Source organism: Myotis nattereri (assembly GCF_964212035.1).
Source record: "Myotis nattereri genome assembly, chromosome: 19".
Classification (NCBI taxonomy): Eukaryota; Metazoa; Chordata; class Mammalia; order Chiroptera; family Vespertilionidae; genus Myotis; species Myotis nattereri.
The window spans coordinates 14,953,111-14,972,213 of NC_138095.1; the positions used below are offsets into that span (position 1 = coordinate 14,953,111).

Genomic DNA, 19,103 nt, shown 5'->3' on the forward strand with positions numbered 1-19,103 from the left:
TGCACATAATTAGAAATTAGAAAAAGGTCAGATCGCGTCATTATCAGCTCAATCAGCTGCCGAGTGCCACAGCCAGTTAATCTGGCATCTGTATTTTTTACAACCCCGCACACGTAGCCCAACGGACTGTAACTCTTTATCCGGACAGATATACTGCGCAGCAGAGCAGGGACATAAAATGAGAGACCCCGAGCCAATGAGCTGAGATAATTGAGAGATTTATTTTATATATATGTGCGTGTCAGGGCGGCTTTCTTCTGCCCTTGAATATTGACTTTCACAGATGAAATTGTCAGGAGGACACGGAGGTCCCCAAAACTTTGTCCCACCCTGGGATCTCAAGCTCTGATCCCTCTCCATGACCCCCCAGCCCCACCAAGCCCACCACTGGGCATGACTCCTCCCACCTCTAGCTGCGCTTGCCCCTTCCCCCCCCCCCAAAAACAACACCAATTTGCATGCAGTACCTTCCCCTCCTCCCAGAAAGTGTCCTGGACAGGTTCCCATGGGAACGCTGACTGAGCTCTCCTGGAGCTGCCCAAAGACCAGAGAGGTCCCCAGACTGCAGTTTCTGAGGGCACTGCCCTTCCTGGGAGCCAGCTGCTCCCACTGCACACGAGGAGACACAGCTGTGGAAAGAAGCAAGTCCATGTACAGATGAGAGAGCACAGTCCAGAGAAGGGAAATTACTTGAGGACCAGGACCAGCCTATGGCTCCTCATATGCTCTCCCTCCACTGCATCACCCCTCCCTTCTCCCTGGGACAATAGAGTCCTACTTCCTAAGAGTACCCCCCACCCAGCCGCTGTGGCTCAGCAATTGAGCTTCGACATAATGAACCAGGAAGTCAGGGTTCGATTCCCTGTCAGGGCACATGCCAGGTTGCAGGCTTGATCCCCAGGAGGAGGCGTGCAGGAGGCAGCCAATCAATGATTCTCTTTCATCATTGAGGTTTTCATCTCTCCTTCTCTCTTCCTCTCTCTGAAATCAATAAAAATATATTTTTAAAAAGAGGACCCCCACCAGGTCTCCCCCAATCCCCACACTCTGACCCTCTCTACCTCCCCTTTCCGACGCTGGTGGCTAGGCTGGGATGCCCCCAGTTAGTGCCATAGCCACTCTCCACGCCAATCCCCACTCCCGCCCTGTGCTCACCAGGCCTCTCTCTTACCTGCCCCCCGGTCCCCCGCTCGGGTCCAACCCCCTCTGACTGGCAGTTGGTAAAGTTTGTAAAATTTGCAAGTTCCCCAAACCCCTTTGAAAAGTAGAAGCTTTTTGTTTTATAAAATCTGATTTACGGGCCCCCAGTGCAGGGCCAAGGTTTTATATATTATGCAAGATTTCGAACCGAGGCTGTAAAACCTATGGTTTCAGTTTCATGCATGGAATTTTTTTATGTGTAAATTTTTTAACATTTATGGGGCACGTTTTAATGAGACTCTGGTGTGGCTCAAGGGACAGATTAGGGCTGCCTGGCCGCAAAGCCAGCTCCGAAATGGGGCCCCACAGGCCCCTGGGCCACGCTGAGGAGGCAGGGCCCAAGGCCGGAGCCGTGGAGAGGAGGCAGGCCGGAGTTCCGGGCACGCAGAGGCCTCGCCAGCCCCCTCAGTCTCTCCGTCAGCCTTCAGTGCAGACTCCCTTCACCCAGACAGGAGCAGGAATCCTACAGACAGGAGAAAGGGAAAGGAAAAACCATCTAAGCTGGCAACAATGAGCATCTATAGAGCACTTGTTAAGTGCCAGCTGCTCTTCCAAACACTTTACATATAATTTCTCACTTAACCCTATTTCCAAACCCACAAGGCACATATTATTACTATTATTCCCATTTTAAGACAAGGAGCTTGAGACACGAGGATGTCGCTAGCTCAAGGTCACACGCTAGCACGCAGCAGAGGGAGCCACATGGCCACGCTACCTACCCCTTCGCTCATCTTTCTTAGTTCTTTCTATGCACCAGCTCTTCTTTTTAGTTCTTTTCTGCCCACCTTTCATTCAGTCCTCACTATAACTCTGAGGGGGTCACTGTTGTTGTCCCATGTTACAGAGGAGGAAAGTTGAGTGCAGAGACTGTGTAAACTTGCCAGGGCCCCTCAGCAGGTGGAAGACCCAGGACTCAGCCTCCAAAGCCCACTGCTCTGCCATTTGGTTCTCTCAGTGGTCCTGTCCACAGTTTACAGAGGAGCTCAAGGCCTAAGAACCCAAAGTTACAGAGCTGGTATTTGCACCATATGGGTGTAACTCCAAAGCCCACCGCCTTCCTTGGCACCACACTCCTCCGAATTGAGGAGAAGTGACCTGTTACTGACTTAAAAGTGTTTCACTTGTCATGCATGTTGGCTTCCAGAAAACGTTCATCTGTCCCCCCATAATCTGGCAGTTCCCAGTCCCTGGTCTTCATCTTTCTTCCAAGTCTCATTTCTTGTTCCAATAACCTTACACTTACAACTGGTTGGGCAGAGCTGGGCGGGTCTGGAAAAATTCCTGATTAGATTTTAGCTTCGGCTGCCCTAATGACCCCCAGGAAATATCAGAGCTTGTGTGTTTATAAACTCCTTCCTCTGCAAGTGAGAGAGAACCGTCCCAGCTTCCCAGCTTACAGAGGAAGCGCCTCAACTGCTGCGTGCAACTTCGCAGGGCACCTCATCTCAGCCTTCATCCCTCATCTCCAGGGGAGACATGCCCCGTGGTTATGAGACTCAAATGAGATAATGGAGAGAAAAGCATTTTGCATCTTGTAAAGTGCTCTGTCTGTAATTGATTTGAAAGGCAAGATGTATTACCATCAAGTGAAGAGGCCGTGATCCTACAAGAGAGGCTACTTTTTTGGAGGAACTTGGTTGCGGGAGGGGCACGTTGGCATAAAGAACTGACATTTATCAAATAGCTACTCTGTTCCCAATGTATTTACATACATTATCTGATTCCATTTTCACAATAGCTCTACCGTGTAAGCATTGTCACCCTAAACTTGACAGAAAGTTTAAATGCTTGTCTGGAATACCCAGGCAGGAAATGAGCGATTTGGAGCATCATGCCACCTGACCTCATGGAAACCAGGAGCCCCATCCAGGTTCTGTCTGGGACCCCTGGGGCCACCTGACCTCATGGGAACCAGGAGCCCCATCTGTGTTCTTTCTTGGGACCCCTAAGGCCACGTGACCTCATGGAAACCAGGAGCCCCATCCAGGTTCTGTCCGGGACCCCTGGGGCTAGTGCACATGGCATGAGATGAAAATATAAGGTTGCAGCTTGTTTTGCTTCTTTGAAGGGTACTTCTTAGAAAACAAGGGCTGTTTATTTTGAAAGAGAAGGGAGGGAGAAAAGCTGAAAAAAGGCAGCCAAACATGGGGGAAGGAATTAAGGACACATTTATCACATTTGGAGATGATACTAAATCAAATGGAATGATTATTGCTCCAGAAAATTTGGAATGACTTTTTATATGACATTGGTCATTTAGAAAAATAGCCCAATAAATCCGAATTTTATTCTGATTTAGAGGCAGAAACCCCAAATTGCAAACACGTAGGACAGAGGATGATTTACAAAACACAAATACAGAAGAAAAACTGGGAGTGATTGTTTTTCCACTAGCTGAATATGGAATAGCAGTAGGAAAGCCAGCAAGATATTAGAAGTTATTAAAAGAGGTTAAAAAAATGTATATGCTTTTGATTCCCTGTGGTTCCTAAAGCACTTTCACATTATTATTTCCCTCAGCTCTTAACCAATCCTGTGAGTTAGGGATGATCCTCTCTCCATGTTACAAATGAAGAAACTGAGGCTCAGAGAAGTCATGCAACTGGCCCAGTACCACCCAGTTTCTAAACAGCAGGTGGACTCAGATCCAGGCTGACTGACAGCATGCACGCACACACACACACACACACACACACACACACACACACACACCAGGCTTCCTGCTCTGCCAGGCAGCGCCCCGCCTTATCGGCGTTGCCCGTCTTTTTCTCTAATATTGAAAGGTCCTCCATATTCATTGCCTCAGAACACCATGATGATTTACGCTACCTGCTTAAATCTTTAAACCAAGTCTATTATTCCATAAAAAAGTAATCCTTCCACTGCGCGGTGTCAGACCGAGTGGTGGGTCCACTTTGAGCACCGAGCACCAGACCCAGTTTAATCCCAGTGCATGTCTGTTTCACTTCAGCAAAGCTAGCCAGGTGGATTTTACTTTTGAGTTTTACTGATTTGTATTTTCTGATTCTTTTAATAAGTCCTTATTGGCTATGTTTTTAAAATAAATGAATAAATGTGTGTACTTTGCTGTGTGTGAATATGGGTGTATTGCTTCTTGAGAAGATTTAAAAATAAATGAGTGAATAAAATGTTGATTAAAAATGAAGACTGGGCCAGCAAAGGAAAGCTAAGAGAAAGAAGGGAAGAAAAAAAAAACAGAAAGAAAGAAGAAAGGAAGACGTAAGGAAGAAAGGGGGGAAGGAAGAGAGAAAAGGGGAAAAGAAGAAAGGTTGAACCAGGATTCCGTTGCCCGGAGAAGATAAAGCTAATTGGACAGTTCATTCCAGGCAGGTGCTTTCTCCAGCCTATGGCACGTTGTGAGACAATGTTCACGTCGAATGGATAACATTGAATTAAGGGAGCCGGTGCTGATAGAAGCACTAGATGTTCTTGGTGCCCACAGGAGGCTGAGCAAGCGCTTTCTGTTAAGGCAGGAGAGAATTTGGTCACTTCATGGAAGAATTCAACAAGCAGGTTGAGAGAACAGAGAGCTTTGGCATGATGAGGTTCTGATTGGAGACCAGGCAGCCTGTGTCCTAGAGGCTTGGCCCTTCTGCTCACCACAGGCGGCCAGATCTCCCAGTGCCCCTTCCACGCCGTCCGTGAATTGAGGGCAGGAGTCAGAACATCGGAGGCACCTGAAAGCCCACTCCCCTCTTCCGCATGAGGAAGCAGACACCTGCATGGGTGAGGGATTCTGACTCCTGGGCTAGACCAGGAGTGAGAGAGAAGTCAGAGCAGCTGAATGAGGGGAGGTTGCCAGGGAGGGATCTGGAAATAACTTCAGTATCCCCAAAGCTAGTTGGTTTTTCTGGAATCCCATAATTCCTGTCACTGAGTCACTTTCTTCCTAAACCATGCATCTTTAAACTGCCATTTTGTACACATAAATTCCAAGGGCCGGGATTGAGAGCAGAGCAACACAGGCCACCTGGCTTCACATCCTAGCTCTGTCGCTTACCAGCTGTGTGACTCTAAACAAGTAAACAATACCCCTGGACTTCATTTTCTCCAACTGTAAAATGCGGAGGTGGTTGTGAGGTAAATAAGATAAGGCATGCCATAGGTCTAGTACACGGACTGGGGCATAGAATAAGAAATGTTTGGGTATTGTTACCAATCAGTGAGCATTTAATAAACACCTTGTACTGTGCTAATTACTCTAGATACAAAACAAGATCTTCATGGCCAAAGTCAAGTAGATAATTCAGGCAAGAGCAAATATTTATTCAGTGCCTAACCCCATTTTTTAGTTCAAATAATCAATACCAAAGTCAGTATTCTCTGTGCCTGGGAGAGCCCAGGCTCCATCAGCTCAGCCCCATGGAGGGAGCACTTAGGACAAGACCCTGTGATTGAGCCCTGCGTGAAGACCAAAATTGTTGGTTTCGGCCTTTGAGTGACACTTAGTCTAATTCATAACTTCAAGAGCCCTTAATTAGTTGAGTATAGTCCCTGCCCATCAGACAATTCAAATGCCAACCCAGGCACTTTCCGCTTGAAATGCCAATGAGGCTCAGAGAGGGGTGTGGCGCTGGCAGCTCTCTGCACAGCAGAAGTCAGAATTCTCTGCAAGAGATTCCCTCCTTGTTTTCCTGGGCATCCAAATACCCGCCAGAAGTGGGAGGGGAGGGTTAAACAGGGACTCTTGTATATTACTTATGGCAACATAAATGGCTCTCCAAAGGCAACAAGCCCCCACCCCCTGTCTGTCTCTTTCTCTTTTTAATCCTTATTGGATATCCTCAATGGGTATTTTTCATTGACTTTTTATTTTTAGAGAGAGTAGAGGGGAGAGAAGAAGAAATAGAAACATCAATGTGAGAGAGAGACGTTGATTGGTTGCCTCTTGTTTGCACCCCAACTAGGGCCTGGAATTAAACCCAAGACGCTCTAACCACTGTTTACTTTTTATATATATATATATAATTGGAGATTCACATGTATTCGTAAGAAATAGTACAGAAAGGTCCTGATTCCTTCTCACGACTATAGTATAGAACAGTTTCTCAAACAGGAAGTAGACAAAATACAATCAGCCAACCTTACTCAGATTCCATGAGTTTTACGGCCGTGTGTGTGTGTGTGTGTGTGTGTGTGTGTGTGTGTGTAGTTCTGTGCAATTTTATCACACGTGTAGATTCATGTACACACTATGGTAGTCAAGATACTGAGCAATTCCTCTTGCCCTTCTCCCACCCCACTGTCCACAACCATAAATCTCTTCTTTATCTCTATAATTTTGCCATTTCAAGAATGCTACATAAATGGTATCTTACAGTATATAATCTTTTGAGACTGGTTTTTCTTTCTCAGCATAATTTCCTTGAAATCCACCCAAGTTTTTGAGTGCATCAACAGTTTGTTCCTTTTGTTGCTGAGTACTAGTCCATGATATGGATGTACCACAATTGCTTTATTCATTCACCTGCCGAAGTATATTTTGTTGTTTTTTCCAGTTTGGGGCTATTAGAAATAAGGTTTTTGTGTACTAGTATATATACACTTTTATTTCTCTGGGACAAATGCCCAAGAGTGCAATTTCTGGGCTGTATAATAAACGTAGACTTAGTTTTGTTATGAGGTTTTCCAGAAGGGCGGCACCGTTTTACACCCCCCCCCCCCAGCAATGTATGAAGGGTCCAGTGTCCTGTCCCTTGTCAGCATTTGGTGTGATCACTCCTTTTTATTTAACCATTCTTGTAAGCGTGTAGTGATATCTCATTGTGGCTTTAATTTGCATTTCCCTGATGGCTAATGACATTGAACATCTTTTCATGTGCTTATTTGCCATCTGCATATCCTCTTCCTTGCAAAGTCTGACGTTGTCTTTAGCCCATGTTCTAATTGGATTGCTTGTTATTTTACTGTTTCGTTTTGAAAGCTTTTCATAGGTTTTAGATATGCTCTTTGTCAGAGACGCGGTTTGCAAACATTTTCTCCTAGCTTGTTTGTCCTTTCTTCTTCCTCTCGGGGTCTTTGAGGAGCAGACACTTTTCGCTTTGATGAGGTCCAATTACCAAGTTTCCCTTTTCCAGGTTATGCTTTTGGTGTTGAATGTAAGCCCTGTAAGCCTAGTCCTTGGTCCTTATGATTTTCTCCTGTGTTGTTTTTTTCTAAAAGTTGTATAGTTTCACGTCTTACACTTAGTTCTTTGATCCACTTGAGTTTATTTTTATGTAAGATGTGAGATTTACATCAAGATTCACCTTTTCTCTTGTGGATGTCCAGTTGCTCCAGCACCATTTACAACTTGGTGATATTTATCACGAGCCTAAACAATGCCCATAGCAGTTTTTCCTGTCATTTCCCGGAATTCACCCTGAGGAATTAATGCAGAAACATGAATAAAATCTATAAGCTTTAGATTTTAGTCACTATACCATTTTTTTTTATAAAATTGAAAAATTGGAAGTAATTGGAAGTAATCTAAATGCCCCCAGATAAGAAATTGATTAAATAGGGCACACATTGAATAATTTGCAACAATTAAAAATGTATTTGCTCAGCCCAGCTAGTGTGGCTAAGTGATTGAGCATCAACCCATAAAGAGGTCACCAGTTCAATTCCTGGTCAGGCCACATACCCGGGTTGTGGGCTTCAACCCTAGTAGGGGGTGTGCAGGAAGCAGCTGATCGATGTTTCTCATCGATGTTTTTATCCCTCTAGCCCTCTCTCTTCCTCTCTAAAAATCAATAAAAAAATAGAAAATATATTTTCTAAATAACTTCCACCCATTCAATAAACATTTAATCAGTATACACATGTGTTGGTGCTGAGGATAACACGGTGAGCAAATTAGACACCATTCCTGCCTCTAGAAGATCATGGTCTAGAAGGGAGAGCAGAGAGAACAATTTTGCCACTTAGAAAACGACAACTGGTAAACTAAGGGCAAAACAGGACACAAACGTGTATGCACATGTGACTAAAACTGTGTTAAAACACATGCATGTGGAAAAAGAACATTTATCATTGTTTTAGGATGATTGGATCAAGGGCCATTTTTGTTGTTGTTTTCCATCCTCTATTTTCCGTACATCCCATGCACTTTCTCTTTATAATAAAAACAATGATAAAGAGAAAAATTTCTATTGAGAAATAGCTTCTTGCCATGAAAAGGTTAGGACTGTCCACTTGAAGAGGTGACAGGTACACGTCCAACCCAAAGGCCACGGAAAAGGCCACCACAGTTAGGTTTTCCAAGGCCTAGCTAAGTCATTCAGTCAGGGAGGATCAGTGAGCATCTGCAAAGTGACCTGTGTCAGGTGATACACTCAGCAGGCTTATTTAAGAATAGACAGTCCCTGACCCCTGAGGCACTTGCAAGGAAATTTAATCTTATCTCCCTCGCCCTCATTCAGGCTGCACTCTTTGCAGCTTGTGCATCCACTCATAGGACCCTCTTAACCAACCTGCACAGTTGTTAGGGAGGATGTCTTTATCCCTATTTGTCAGACAGTAAGCCACAGATTGCTTAAGTAATTGCCCAAGGCCAAACAGATCATAAATGGCAGGCCTGGGGGTTGGGGGCCTGGTCTTCTACCTTTAAGGCCAGTACCGCTCTCAGAATACCACCACTGCCCAAGAGCAGCTGTGACAACAATGGGCTCAAGGCAGCAAGCAATCAGCAGTTGGTCATGAAAATTCAAACCTTGTTGATGAGAAAGCATATACCTAGGGTGGGGCATGGGCTCCTGTCCCCTGGTGTGCCTGGGGCTTGGAGGTCGAGGCAGCAAGGGGATGTGATATGAACACCTGGGCTCACCTCTCCTCCCTCCCCGCAGATGGTGAAGGCAATCCAGGTCCTGAGAATCCACCTGCTGGAGTTGGAGAAAGTCAATGAACTCTGCAAGGACTTTTGTAACCGTTACATCACCTGCCTCAAAACCAAGATGCACAGCGACAACCTGCTCAGGAATGATCTCGGGGGGCCCTACTCCCCCAACCAGCCCTCCATAAATCTTCACTCACAGGTAACCACAGGCCGGGGTCCTATCTCCTAGGCCTTAGGAAAAGCCAGGTGTAGGAATGTCCGAAGGTCCTGGTGACGTAGGACAATGGATTAGACTCATTGGATCCTTTCTTCGGGAGGCTCCTACTCTGGTCAACTCTTCCTCCTGTTCATCAAGCACCACAGTCCCTTTCTGACCAGTGCTCACCACGACAGAGCAGTAGTGGTGCCTAGAAGGTGACCAGAGCTGAGAGGGACAATGTGATTGTGATTCTTGGCGTCTTGGCTGAGGAATGAGCATAAGAGTTAAGTAGATGGAATGCTTTCCTGGAGGGTGAGGCAGGGACAGAGGTGGTAAAGGGCCCAGCCCAGCCCATGGACTTCTCGAGAAGGCTCACTGAGCTCCTGGTTTCCTGGGAGGAGGGTTCGGGGAAGTGGTCCTGAATCCCGCCCACCTAGTAAATGAAGACTGCTTCCCCTGAGGCGTTTCTCCCTGGTCATTGTTTACTTGCTCATCCTTCCCAAGCCCATCTGTCTCCCTAAGGTTCAGGGCCACTGTAAATGTCACCTCAAGTCACCGTTTCTCAAGGGTCACCTGCCACCTTCATCCTGGGAACTGGGGAATGTGGTAACAGTGGCTGTGTGTTCAGGGTGAGAATGGGCAGAATATTTTCCCAGAACCTACAAACTGAGAAAGCTGCCTGGTGAAGCCTTTCCATCATACTCACTGGTACCCACATAAGCCATAGGCTTCCCGATTTCTTCCTCTCCCACCGAGTTCCCGAGTCCAGGACAGACCCATGGGAGGGTCCCCAGGAGGTTTACAGTGGCCTCTGCTCATAAGACAATCAGGCTTGGGGACACAGGTAAAACTTCCAAGAATGATTGGTGGGGGGAAAAAAAGAATTAGTGAGAGGAGCTGGAAAGAGTGCCTAAGAAAGGTGCCCTTTTCAATCCTTAAGTTTTAAGGACCAATACATACAGTCTAAGTTGGTAGAGGCAGGAGAAGGGACAGGCCAGCATGCCTTGCACATTTTGACAACAAGCATCACATCCAGCCACCCCAGTGGGATTTCTGTGGGACACGACCGTGCACGGGGCATGAGGCAAGAAGTTTATTTCCTCTTCCCATTGCTTGAAATCACAAAATCACTTTATTACAGATCTGAAAACAGCCGCCCAGACTTCTGCTTGCTAATATTCTCTTGAAATAGACTCATTCCTTCAGAGTCTTATTGTACTTTCCCTTATGATCAAAATTAGCAAGAAACTTGCATAAAAGAGGACAATAATTGCTCAACGAGCATCTCGTTTGTAATTTATTAGTTTCTATTATTGTGGGTTACCATGGCGACGCTGCGCAGCCCGGGTGACGGGAGAGATGCAAGATAGGCGCCGAGGAGGCTGTGAGGCCTCACCAAATGGAGATGCACATTTTTATCAGTAATTTTCATGAAAATAATAAGTGAGGAGTTAATGAGATGGAAAGCCATCCTGTGGCTATTGTGAATTTTTTTTAAGTGTTGATCTAATTAGAATGCATCGGTCAGGAAAAGTAATGAGGGTTTAGTGCCTCACAGAGATGTGAGGATCATATCAGAAAATTAGCACAGTCTTTGGAAATAATCAGGTCCTTAGAGAGGTGCTGGGTTTCCCCTCCTGGGCCCTCCCAACTCTACCCCAAGCTCTGGTGTTGGGGGTGCACCAGGACGGTGGGGACAGGAGGAGGCCAGGGGGCTGGGCAGTCACAACGGCCCCTCAGGGTTGGGGTCCTGAGGCTGACAGGTGAGTCTGGGCAGCAGGGTCACTGTGGAGCTGGCAGAGACGCAGCGGGCTCTGGATGAGCGAGGTCTCAGATGCTGGCTGTGAAGCCAGCCCCTGGGGTCCCCGCATTCGGTGCCTCTGAGATCCAAGGAGAGAGGAAGCACTTTGGTTCCTATCATGACCCTCATCAGATCTCTGCTGCCACGAAGCGGGCCCTGAGGCGGCCACTGCAGAAAGGCTCTGATCCACTCAGAAAGAGACAGACGATCGGCAAAAACAAAGGCAGCAGGAAAGAGAGGCATTTCCCAAACTCGGCCTTTCGTATCCTCTGCAGCACCACCTACTTAGTCCAGGCGCCAGTGGTAAATAAGGTGATTGCACACAGGCTGCTGCCAGGGCTTTCTCCCCTGCTCTCCAGCCTGCTCTGGCTGTCCTCAGCCTCCCTCACACACACACATGCACATACACAATCACACACATGCAGTCACACAATTACACACATGCACTCACATAATTGCACGTGCACACGCATGCAATCACACGTATGTACATGTGCATACATGCATTCGTACAAATGATCATACATGCACACAATCACACACTTGCACACACTCATCTGTTTGGTGCCGCCCCCACATCTCTATAGGACCAAATCCAGCGCTTCCCCAAGGGCAGTAACAGGGCTGCCCTCCCAGGGGAGCCTCCCTGCCACTCTACCCAGAATGGACTTTTCTCTCCCAACTAATAGCTGGAGCACTTTGGGCCATTTGTGTGGTAATAGCACGCATGACTCTATATTGTAATCACGTGCCTACGCCTCATTTTCCTCTCCTAGATCACAACCATGATTTGAGTAGAGACAGTATTTTATATATTATTATAGCCCATGCCCAGCAGCCGTTGTCACAGGGCCTTGTGCATGAGAGGCGGCCAGTAAGTATCTGTCAAAAGGAGTAATATGATGAGAAAGATGGCAAGAGAAAGCCAGAGGAGAAAGGAGAAATAGAAGAAAGGGAAAGGAAAAGAAAGACAGATGTTGAGGGTCTTGTTCAAAAGGGAGGTAGAGAAAGGCTTGGAGGAATTAGAGGAATGGAAGGCTTGGAGGAATTAGAGGAATGGAAGGCTTGGAGGAAAAGGGAAGAGACTCAGACCTGGGGAGGGAAGTGAGGTGATGAAAGGCAGAGGCAGAAAAGATGCAAGGATGTGGGTCAGTGCAAAGTCCAAGGTGTATGGAGAGCTGGACCATGTGCTATCCCCATCCACATCCATGTGCCTGGTCTCGCTGAGTAGGCTATGGCTAGCATGGGGCTTCCATGGAAGGAGCAACCCAGGCTCCCAAGAGACTTTCCAGTGGAGGAGGCAGCCTTGAGATTCGGGCACAGGAGCCAGTACAGAGAGGAGAGAGAAAACGAGTGTATGCGTGCATGCATGTGTGTGCACGCATGTGAGTGCGCGAGCGTGTGTGTACACATTCGTCATGGTTCGATCTTAATCCCCCAACCCCGAACTAGCCATTGAGTGCCAGCCTGGCCTGGGGGGCGGTTCTCCCTCTGGGACATGATCCTGGGGATCAACATCCCTGCAGCCTGCCAGCTTTGTTGCAAACTGCTGGCTCATGGTTTTCCCCGCAGGCTAATCCCTCAGCCTTGTGTTGCAAAGTAGATGTTCTTTAATCCAAATGTGTCCCCCTCACCACCACCTCGATATTATACTGTGCCCCCATCCAGCTCTGTGGGGTCAGGGCGTGTTCCCTGCTTGGTGAGTTTTCTCTTTGGGGCTACAACAGGGATGAGGAGTGAGGGAAACTGCTACTACCCAGCTGCAGAACTAAAAGTTTCAGGGACTCTCTCCTCATCCCTGGGAAGCCATCCTGCACCGCCTGCGCCTGACATCAGGTGTCCAGGCTCCTCAGAGCCCAGGCTTCTTACAGGGGCAGCATCCTCAGCAGGAAGGCCCATATTAGACTCTGACCCAGGGTTCTCCTGTCTTAGATGACACAAGCCACACCATCCACTGGAGAGACCCTAACTCCCACCTCGCTCAGGTATTAATTTGACCTGAAATCCATCCCTCTGTTTCCATGGAAACTTAAACCTCAGCTCTATGCCAGGACAAACCCGGCTGAGCCATGGTTCTCATTCAGTCGCCAAGCATTTGCAGGGCACTTACTGTACACACCAAACTAGGCCAGTAAGAGGGACTATGAGTCACATCTGAAGAGCTAGCCTATGTGAGCCATGGAAGGCTCAGGGTCAAGGGAGTACTGGGGAAGGGCAGGAAAGGAGCTGCCAAAGAGGAGCTGCAGAACAGGGTCTGAATTGAGCAAACCACGTGTGTGGCCTGAGGTTGCCCAGTCACCACTCAGCATCCTTCTTCCTCTCCCTGGGAAAGCCCACACCCAACCTGCATACCTCATAGCCAGTGGGTTAGGCAACAGGAAGGAAGGTTTGGCCCACTATGATTGGAGATGTTGTAGATTCACTGGACTTGGGAGAACTTCTTAGAGGAGAAAGTATTTCAGGCCATTTGTGGGGGGGTGGCAGGGGAGGAGTAAGGGTCAGTAGACTGTCTGGGATCTCTGAAGGTGAGTGTTCCCAGCTAGAGAGAAGTCTGGGAGAAGGTAAAGAACAAAGACAACCTTTTAGAATCCCTGGTGAGAAGGAGCAGCCGTTCATGCATCAGGCATCTATTCAGACACCTACTGAACCTGCTGAGTTCCAAGGATAGAAAAAGGGCTGCAAGAAGCTAATAATGATGTCTACTTGTTGGAAGTGAAAATGGGGTCCTTTCACAGAGCCCTGAGACAAGCGTTTCTGGGGACCCAGGCATGAGAGGTTGAGGTGTGGTGGTGAGATTTATTGGGATGGAAATGGAAAGTTGCCCCGCATGACTCATCTCTGCCTGTCCCGCTGAGGAAAAAGTCCAGCCTTGTCTTCATCAAGCCCAGAAGAAAGGCCACGGCCCAAAATTCTGTGCCATCAGTCAGCCCATACCAAGGCTTAGTTCAGTTCAGTCTTTGGCCCCTTCCAGCTGCCTTAGTCTCTGTTCCTGGCTGCGCTCAGACAGGTGCTGCATTGCTAAACCCAGGCTCTTGCCTGGAGCCTGTGCTTGGAGTCTGCACGGTGGCCACAGGCAGCTGCTAGGGCTGCATGGCTGCTATAGAGAGAGAAAGCAGGAACAAATGGGGTGAAAGCCTGTTACGGGGGTGGGGGTGGGGAGAGGGTTGTTGAGCTTGGATTACATTATCTCAGGCTTGGAAAGGACTAGGCATCCTTTCAAACCAATCAACTTCCCAATTTTTCGGGGGCTTCTGATGGGTCCTCCCCCCATAACTAATTCATTTTCTAGATCTTCTGGGGATTTTTGTTCCTTATCCAATCGGTTCCTTTTCCCAGGCTAGGCTCCTCCCCTTTACAGTCCCATCTTGGCTTCTACTGCACATGCCTTAAGGTAGAAGGACCTCCTCTTGGGCCATCTTGGCTTCATTGGGCATGGGCCCCGACAGAGCAATTTCCCCTCCTCCTTCCCCCAAAATCCAGTACCTGACTGGCAGTTCCCCTGGGCCAGACTCTTCCTGCTGGTTAGGGAATTGCTCTGGGATTACCCAAAGATTAAGCCCCAAGGGCAGAGGAGTATGAATGAGCCTGTGAATGCTATAGCTTCCTCATGAAGCAGGCCCAATACGTATTTGATTCAGCTCCCTCATTTATTAGGCTCAAAGTTTGATTCTCTTTGCTCCCTTTCTTTATTAATATCTAGCCACCTACACTAACACAATTACCAAAGACTTTAAAGGCGATGGGGTAAGGTTTGGAGACATGATAGAGACACATTGAGTATCCAGCCACCTCTTCTGTTGCTTAAAGAAGACCTGGCAGAGAAAGGGGAGAACGTTAACCATTACCTGTGTACCAGGTGCTCTACATGTATCATCTCTTTTTATTCCTCACACAGAGGCTACAAGGTGGACATTATTTTCTCCATGTTGCACCCAAGGAAAGGGAAGTTAGGACACTGGCTCAAGGTCACGCACCTAATAAGCAGCAGAGTGTGGGATGGGTCACTCCAGGTCGATGTTCTGCTTATAATGAATCCTTTTATAGTGGGGCCTTAACTTACGAGTTTAATTCGTTCTGAGACCGAGCTCATTAAGGAACTCGTTAACTCAAATTACTCTATCAACTCAATGCAAAAAATCCGTGGAGAGACAGCTGGTATCTCAAAAAACTCGTTAGTCGGGACACTCGTAAGTCAAGGCCCCACTGTACTTTTTTGTGGCACACAGGAAGGAGCACCAAGGTCCTGGGCCTGCATAGGGAGGCGCCACCCTGCTTAGCTGTAGCTCCGGGGTTTAGAGACTAGAGCAGGGGCGGGCAAACTTTTTGACTCGAGGGCCACAATGGGTTCTTAAACTGGACTGGAGGGCCGGAACAAAAGCATGGATGGAGTGTTTGTGTGAACTAATATAAATTCAAAGTAAACATCATTACATAAAAGGGTACGGTCTTTTTTTTTTTTTTTTTTTTTAGTTTTATTCATTTCAAATGGGCAGGATCCGGCCCGCGGGCCTAGTTTGCCCACGGCTGGACTAGAGGGGAAGAATCCAATTAGGAAGCAAGAATTTGGGTTTGCTAATCTATTGAAAATAGGGAGAAGAGAGGTACAAAGTGAACAGAATACAGAGATTCTGGGCTTGGTCAACCAGATGCACTCCAGCTGTGTGAGTCCCCAAGAAAACGGGGGCCTAATCAGTGCATCCCTCCTTGGGGAAGGTGGACTTGTCTATTGACCTACACAAGGAGTTTGCATTTGCAAGATTAGCAGGAGGCCAGGGGGGTGGGGCAGTCACCTCAGCCAGGCCCTGAAGTTCTGCCCAGTGGCCAAGCACCCTAAGGGTGGGACCAGCGAGTCTTCCAGTGGGAGGGGGTAGGAGGAGGTGCCCTGCCTGCAGGATCACCACTGAGATGGAAAGGGGGCACCCCCAAACCAAAGTGACAGGAGATTGAGTTCTGGGAGTTACCCTGCCTAAATCCTGCCTCAGGCATTAAAGCTATCCCTCCTGCCAGTTCCTACCCCAGCCCTCCAGCTCAGGGGGCCAGGACCAGGAAGGCGGCCCTCCCGCCAGTCCAGTGAAACCTGAGCAGGCCTCCTTCTGCGAAGGAATGTTCCTTAAGAGCTGCAGCTGTTCCATGTCCCCACCGGCCAGAGTGCCTTTCCTTGAGACTAAAGCCCCCACAGCAGTGGAATGAGAACAGGATTAGGTGGCTGTTTCCATGTGATTGGCTTCCCTGAGTTTGGGAACCCAGCTTTTTTGGGCTTAAGACAGGACGTTGGCGCTGCCAGAATGAAGGGACACTGCCAGGAACTGGTGTTTGAGGACAGTGACAACTTTCCCACCCACTAAGGCACACACTCACCCTATCTCGGGCCAAAGCCCAGGCAGGCCACATATTCATTGAGCATCTACCATGTGCCCAACACTCTGCTAGGCAGTTTGGGGGAATTCAAAGATAGACCCCTCTTTCCCTCAAAAAACCTGCAACAATAACAACAAGACCACCCACACAAAAAAAACCTGCAACCAAACTAGGGAAATAAGACACGTGTAAGACAAAAGCACTGTGCCATCCGTCCGTCCAGTGCAGCGGTCGCCAACCTTTCAGGCCTCACGGACCACCGGTTGGCGGCCGCTGGTCCAGTGCATCTGGCCACAGGAAGCATTAGAGTCAGAGGCTGGACCGTGGGAAGAGCTTTCCACAGATGGGGGGCTCTCAGAACCATCTCCCCCATCCCAACCCTGGCAAGTCAGAGACACCCGCCCTCCTGGAGTCCTGGAAGTCTTTGGGGAGCCTCTCTGAGCTGGTGGATCAGCAGAGACGCCTAGTGGCCGGATGTGTGGATGGCAGATAGCTGGGGCCCCTATCCCCTCAACCCACCCACACAAATCTTAGGGAATGGCCTTGGTTTTTCTAGTCTTCAGAGGGAGGGACTTTTGCCAGTCACCCAGTTTATCCCCCTTTTTGCAGGCATCCAGGTAAGATAAAAATCCTAGCCTTTCAAATAACTCAGAAGGAAAGCTGTCCTATCAGTTATTGCCTTCACTTCTCATTTCTTCCTCCCATCTCGGTTTATTCCCGGAGTGTCTTCCTTTAGTCAGTGGAAGCTGAGCCTTCCCAGGCAGCATAAGCTCTTTCCCTGTGAGCTGTGAGGATCGGTGGCCGGCGGGTCAGACTCGGTTCCTCCTCGGCTTACTGCAGGCTGCAGCGTCAGGGTTCACGGTCACTGGCAGGTCACTGTGCACTCCCCGCCCCCCCTCCCCTCAGCTTCTACAGGCAATCACAGAGCCTTCACTCTTTCTTAGTAAGGTCTTTCTTTTAAACAAGTCATCTTTTTGTTGTTGTTGTTCCAAAAGTTAGACTTGGAGTAAAACTCACCTGGTGACCACTGTGATCCAGCAAGAGTGACTGATGGCCCCAGGGAGCGAGGGCCCTGCAGCTGGTCATGGCCGAGTCCAGGGGGGTGCAAGCTTTCTGCTGGGTGGGGATTATTGTTGTTTTTAAATATCTTTATTGACTTCAGAGAGGAAGGCAGAGGGAGAGAGAGATAGAAGCATCAATGATAGAATTTTTCATGGGCTGCCTCCTGCCAGCCCCCTACCCCCCACTGGGGATTGAGCCCCCAACCTGGCCATGTGCCCTGACCTAGAATTGAACTCTGACCTCTAGTTCATAGGTCAATGCTCAACCACTGAGCTACACTGGCTGGGCTCTCTGCCGTTTTGAAGCTTCTCCCTACTGCTCTGCCCCCTCCCAAGGGCTCTGGGCCTCTGTGTGTCTCAGGGGAGCCGCACAGGAGCAGGAGGCCAGGCTTACGGGAGGCCTGGGAAGGCTCCTTCCCTCCGACTCCTGAGCCAAAACCGTGCCCTTTGAGACATCACTCCGGAAAACTATGAAAGTGTCCAGCTTTTGGGCCTTATTTCCTTCCAGAAAGTAAACCTTACCTACTAGGAAGTAAGAGGCCACGAACTCCCCAGTCCGATGGAGTGGCCCCACCACAGAAGGTGGGAAAGTACCCAGGATTCCCAGGCTTCCGGCAGCTTCCCATGAGTGGGAACACGTAGCCATGTTCCTGGGGGGACAAGACAAAAAGCCCTTGGGCTGGATACCCAGCTTCAGCCCCTGGTTCTGGGCACTGCAAGCAGAGATGTGAGACGAGCTGGAAGTGCCCCTCGCCTCCTTAGGGGAGCTCAGGAGCTGGGGGGAAACCGCTCTGTGCGGGTCTAGACAGAGCAGCATCGCCTGGGTTGGAGTCTGATGATCCCCAAGAGGAGGCTGTGGAGAAGCTAATAATACTGTGTGCTTAGCCAACAGTTTCTCCCCAAAGGGCTCCCACAGCTGCCATAGCAGCTCCCTCCTCAGAAAGACCTATAGACTGTTCCCAGAGACTCGGAGTGCTGTCGTCTCCATAGAGACAGATTCAACCTGAAATAGCTGCGAAGTCAAGTCCCAAAGCTGGTCGGGGCTACAGCGCCGCCTTCAGGGGTGCACCTGGGGCCCAGGACCATCCTAAGCAGGGAGGGGGGAATGAGGACATGCTGCAAGGACTGACGCCTTGGCAGGTGTGTACCCAGATGAATCTCTGCTATTGCAAGCAGCCCTAGGACTCCTGGGACAGGTGTCAGTCATGGCTGTGCCACTCCCTAGCTGAGTGACTTCAGCCAAAAGAAGTGGGAAATGATTTATTGGGTGCCCTAAATGTGCCCGTCACTGCGCACGTGGGAGCCTGGCTGTCTGACCGCAGAGCACAGCTCTCTGTGGGAGCTTCAGGGCTACACTCAGAGCCGGGGGACCTGGGTTCGAGGCACAGCAGCTTGACTAGGAAATAACTCCCACTCTCTGGACCTCAGTTCCTATTCAGGCAAATGTAAAAATCTCTCCCCTGCTGACCACATAGGGAGTGGTGAGATGGAAGTGAAATAGCATGTGAAAGAATGTTCTCTAATATTCATGTGTATGATAAATGGGGAGTTTCCAGACCCATCTGATCTTTGGGATCACCTGAGGGAGGTTAGTAAAAGTGCAGATGGCTGAGGTTCTGATTCAATGGCCCTGAGAATCTTTGT

General features: G+C 48.7%; 1 protein-coding gene across 2 annotated transcripts in view; it reads left to right on the forward strand.

The window, feature by feature from the left end:
- PKNOX2 (PBX/knotted 1 homeobox 2) overlaps positions 1-19,103 on the forward strand; it is a 231,400-nt gene that overhangs the window by 186,473 nt on the left and 25,824 nt on the right. For both annotated transcript variants that reach the window (XM_081114134.1, XM_081114135.1), the window contains exon 6: positions 9,051-9,239. In XM_081114134.1, coding sequence (XP_080970260.1) covers positions 9,051-9,239 — 189 coding nt within the window. The remainder of the gene's footprint in view (positions 1-9,050; positions 9,240-19,103) is intronic.